This window comes from Rhizophagus irregularis, chromosome 2, assembly GCF_026210795.1.
Source record: "Rhizophagus irregularis chromosome 2, complete sequence".
Classification (NCBI taxonomy): domain Eukaryota; kingdom Fungi; phylum Glomeromycota; class Glomeromycetes; order Glomerales; family Glomeraceae; genus Rhizophagus; species Rhizophagus irregularis.
This window is the reverse complement of record NC_089430.1, coordinates 1,122,120-1,127,375: the sequence shown is the minus strand read 5'-3', so window position 1 is coordinate 1,127,375 and position 5,256 is coordinate 1,122,120. Positions and strand designations below refer to the sequence as shown.

The 5,256-nt window shown below is 26.5% G+C and overlaps 1 protein-coding gene across 1 annotated transcript; it reads right to left on the bottom strand.

The window, feature by feature from the left end:
- Nucleotides 1-1,840: 1,840 nt before the first annotated feature.
- On the bottom strand, nucleotides 1,841-2,770 carry OCT59_011683 (uncharacterized protein; the record flags this gene model as incomplete). Its single annotated transcript, XM_025326839.1, has 5 exons — nucleotides 1,841-2,065; nucleotides 2,135-2,195; nucleotides 2,260-2,401; nucleotides 2,481-2,667; nucleotides 2,744-2,770. 5 exons carry the CDS (start codon nucleotides 2,768-2,770, stop codon nucleotides 1,841-1,843), a joined length of 642 nt encoding a protein of 213 aa, XP_025174065.1.
- Between the last annotated feature and the right edge of the window lie 2,486 nt (nucleotides 2,771-5,256).

The window sequence follows — 5,256 nt, the reverse complement described above, 5'->3', positions numbered from 1 at the left end:
TTTTGATTGACCGCCAGAGTGCAAATTATTTAACCTTTGATAATGTGACTTTATTGACTTTTGTACTATTACTATTAGCGATAACAGAAAATGAATAAATAAATTCGGTAAACTTGACATATAATTGAGAATCGGAAATGACCAGCGTTCCTTTATTAAAAACGAACCATAAAATACAGCAATATTATTACTACCTCACTAGGTACTCGTATTTTTTTCTAAATAAAACTCATTCTCTTCTGAAACCCTTCTTTTACATCCTTCCATTTTATAACATCTAGGTAACTTTCGGTACATTCTTGTTTATTGGACAACTTTCCGAATGTCCAAATCATCTACCGAGCCACGCCACATGATTACTAAACTTACACTCTATGTTAATTTATAGTAAAATTATAGTAAAATTATATTGAAAATAATAAATAGAGGAAATTGTTTATTTTATCACTTAGAATATTTCGTAATATAATAAATATTAGGGCCTGAATCTAGGAAGATCAAGGTTAAAGAATTTTTTTTCAAAATTGAGGTTTTTATTGAATTATACTTTTTTGATATGACTAGATTAAAATACAATAACTTTTTAAATTTTAACTAAAAAATTCTCTTACCTTGATTTTTCAAGATCAGTCCCCTTTATACAAAATTATTACAACGCAAAGTGACATTCATATAAAATATACTAATTCTCGCACTTTTTTTTTCATGATTTGCCGATCATCAGCTGCGTGGCGCAGTATCAATTAAAAATCGAATCAAAAACTAAAGAAAAGAAATCGTAAAAGACTCCTAAACTCTTCTACAAATTTATCTATAACTTGAAACCAGTAAAAAAAAAATTAATAATAATTCTAAAAAAAAAGAAAAAATATCATAAAGTTAGTTTATTGAAAAATAAAAAAAAAAAACTTTCCAAGATTAACGAAAAAAATTAAAAAAATTAATTAAAAAATTAATCAATAACAAAATTTAAATGCTAGTCAATATATTATTTTTAAATTCATTAAAACCTAGTAATTAACATTAAGAGTTTATTTACCGTACCGCACTGAATAAGATACCCCGGGTATAATACAAAATACCTGTTTTAAAAATTATATAGTACCCGCGGGTACTTTGTGCGATATACGGCCAAAATTAGCCTTTTTTTTACCAGAATTAAAAAATTTAAGCTGTATATTATACCCGGGTCTTTTAACGTGGGGGTACTCTTAAAAGGGGATATCCTGTGCAGTGCGGTACGGTATTGAAAGATTTCTTTTTTTTTGAATATTTTTTGTTGTCTAAATAATATCTTTTCATAAACTATTAAAAAAAAAATAAAAAAAAGAATAGTTAAGATATATTGCTATTAATTCATTATATAAATTCCTCAAACCTCAATTAAATCTAATTCGTTAAATTCCACAAATCAAGGTATTATTCATATTAATTAAACGTGATTTCCCCAGGTTCTAAAATTTGATACTTTATTATTTTTACACATTTTTTATCCAAAGTTTTATGGCAAATAAGACAATAAAAAAAAAATAAATTAATAAAAAAAATTAACATTGTCTTTTCAAGACGAACTTGAGCAAAAAAAACAGTGTATCGGTAATACAAAATAGTGTACTTATAGATTTTAATTATTCATTGAGATTAATAGGTCGAATAGAATATTCAAATGATAAATTATTATTTGCAACATGACAATACAATATTTATTTAAAAGTATATAGTTAACTATTTTCAAACTATATATAATAGTTACACAATAACAACATGTTTAATATATTGTAAATGTAAGTAAAAAGTTGCCTACGAAAAAAAACTTATTGATGATAGCAAACTAAAAAATTTAAAAGCAAGTGCACTTAAGGGTTCGTCCAAGCGCTCTAATTGCATCCGCATATTCTCCAGATTTCCTAGAATCCAATGAATATGTTGATGAAACTCGAGCTTTAATGAGTTCAGTGTATAAATTTGTAATTTTTGTGCGAGCTTCTTCATGGAATCGTATTTGATATTCAATCATTGAAAATGCTAAACTTGATACAAGAAAGACCCCGAAACAAGATAGCATCTAGATAAACGTAAAAGAAAAGTGAGAAAAAACATTATTTTTTAGCAAGCGGATATTTAATTTACTTACACAGGCGAAAGTAAAGGCATTTGGATTTACGATGGACGCAGCAGCGGATGCAACTGTAGCTCTATAAACAAAGATATAGTAAGTATTTTCTGTGTCATTCTTTTTCGAATTTTAGAGAAACTTACATTAAAGAAGCGTTCCGGGTCTTTCGTGCAGAATCGCTCAATGGTCTTAGTTCGTTTAAACGTTCTGAGAGAATTTCTTGGGCTTTAATAATACCAATTTTCAGTTTATCGGTATTTTCAGCCAACCCACTTACGTCGCCACCTAAGTATAAATTTTTTTTTTTTTTTTTTTAGTTATAAATAGGTTAAAAACAAATATTCATTGTTTATCTTATATTTACATTCTAATTGATCATAAATTCTTTTTAAAAGACTACAGAAATCATCGTCACCACCTCCCCTGCTAAGCTTGACAACTGTGCAGCTTTCATAGAATTGAATCAAAGTGCAAATACCGTTACAAGCACTATCAAGTGCTCTCGCAACAGTATTCAATGATACACCTATCGTTGAATTTTCACGACCTCCCTAGAATGTTTCAAATAAAATTAACAATTATGTTTCTTAAACCAAAACACAAAGTCAGTTTTCGTAATTTACTTACTAAAAAGTAATCTATCGATTTTTCCATCGTGTCTTCAAGATTTTGAAAAAAAAAAATTATTTTCAAATAATTTTATTCATCAAAGTGCTAATCACAGCCTATATAAATATGTTCGATTAAATAATATTAAGAATATTAAGAATATTACATTTTTTCGATTCTTTGTACGCATCATGAAATAATATCGAATTTGGAAAAAATGAAATGCTTCATTAATGAGGTTATTTGGCAAAGTGAACAATTTATGTTTGAAATTGAAATAATATGAAATCAAAAAAAATATTATTCTTCTTATTACCAATAATATTATTCAACCCGCCGTTATATTACAGTATCTTTTTTACAACAAATATGCAATTACATTTAGATTAGTTTATTTATGAATTGAACCATTTATCGCTTGTTTTAAAAGAGTATAATTTGAGATCGACCCTGTTCTTAGAGGCGTATTTATTTACATCGCATGAAATTTAAATCAATTTTAATTGTACGTGACTACATTATCCAATTTTTTTTCTTGCGTGATTTAAAACTCTTTATTAATTAATAAAAAATTTTTCTTTCGATAAAGTAAGATTATATAATTATTTTGTGCCAATTTATTTGTAATTATCAATATACTTTCGAAACATTAATACTTTTCGTTTATCTTAAAAAATTTGTCTACAGTATATGTAATGTACAACGTGGCTTGTGTAACACAGATCTGGCTTATATTTTTATCATCACAAATTTGGTTTGTCTGAAAAAAAAACATGCATCATGATGTAATTATCGAATTTGGAAAAAAATGAAATCTTCACTAGGTTATCTGGCAAGTAAACAGTTTATGTTCGAAATTGAAATAATATGAAATTAAAAAATATTGTTCTTCTAATTATGCAATATTACTATAATATTATGCAACCCGCTATTGTTACAGCATCTTTTTTAAAAACAAATATATAAATACCTTTGAACTATTTTATGAACCATTTACCGCTTGTTTAAAGAGTATAATTTGAGATCGGCCCTGTTCTTAGAGGCGTATTTATTTACATTGCATGAAACATAAATCAATTTTAATTGTACGTGACTACGTTATCCAATTTTCTTTCTTGCGTGATTTAAAACTCTTTATTAATTAACAAAAATTTTTCTTTCGATAAAGTAAGATTACATGATTATTTTGTGCCAATTTATTTGTAACTAGCCATTGAAACGGTTGCTCCGCAACGTCAGATAAACATACACGTGATTGGCACGACGGTTAAATGTTATATACAGTCTTTCGGGTGCACAGGTATAAATTGTAGTCCAAACGTTACGGGTACACAGATATAAATATGTAATCTAAACGTTACTGTCACACAGGCAAACAATTATTATAAAGTAGATTATCAAACTATTTTCGAAACACCGTATCTTAAAAATTTGTCTACAATATATGTATTGTACTACGCATCTGTGTAACGCAGATCTAGCAGTGTATTTTTCTCATCAACAAATTTTGTTTGTCTAAATAAAAAAGAATATGTATTATGATATAATTTTCGAGTTTGGAAAAAATGAAATGCTTCAGGTTAACTGGCAAGTAAACAATTTATGTTCGAAGTTGAAATAATATGAAATTAAAAAATATTGTTCTTCTAATTATGCAATATTACTATAATATTATGCAACCCGCTATTGTTACAGCATCTTTTTTACAACAAAATATGTAAATACCTTTAAACTATTTCATGAACCATTTACCGCTTATTTTAAAGAGTATATTTTGAGATCGGCTCTGTTCTTAGAGGCGTATTTATTTAGAAATTTAAATCAATTTTAATTGGACTTGACTATCCAATATTTTTCAATCGTGATTTTAAAACTCTTTATTAATTAATAAAATATTTTTTTTTCAATAATGTAAGATTATATGATTATTTTGTGTCAATTCATTTGTAATTATCAAAATACTTTCGAAACATTAATACTTAAAAATTTATCTACAATATATGTATTGTACAACGCACTTGTGTAACGCAGATCTGGCAGTGTATTTTTCTCATCACAAATTTGATTTGTCTAAATAAAAAAGAATATATATCATGATATAATTTTCGAATTTGGAAAAAATGAAATGCTTCATTAGGTTAACTGGCAAGTAAATAATTTATGTTCGAAGTTGAAATAATATGAAATTAAAAAAATATTATTCTTCTAATTATGTATTATTACTATAATATTATGCAACCTGTTAGAGCATCTTTTTACAATATGCAAATACATTTAAACAAATTATGAACCATTTATCGCTTGTTTTTAAAGAGTATAATTTAATATCAGCCCAGTTCTTAGAGGCGTATTTATATTGCATAAATTTAAATCAATTTTAATTGTACATGACACGTTTTTTGTGAGATTTAAAAACTCTTTATTACTTAGTTGTAATTATCAAAATACTTTCGAAACATTAATATTTCTACAGTATATGTATTTATAACGCAGCTTGTGTAACGCAGATCTCATTCAGCATTTCTTTATCA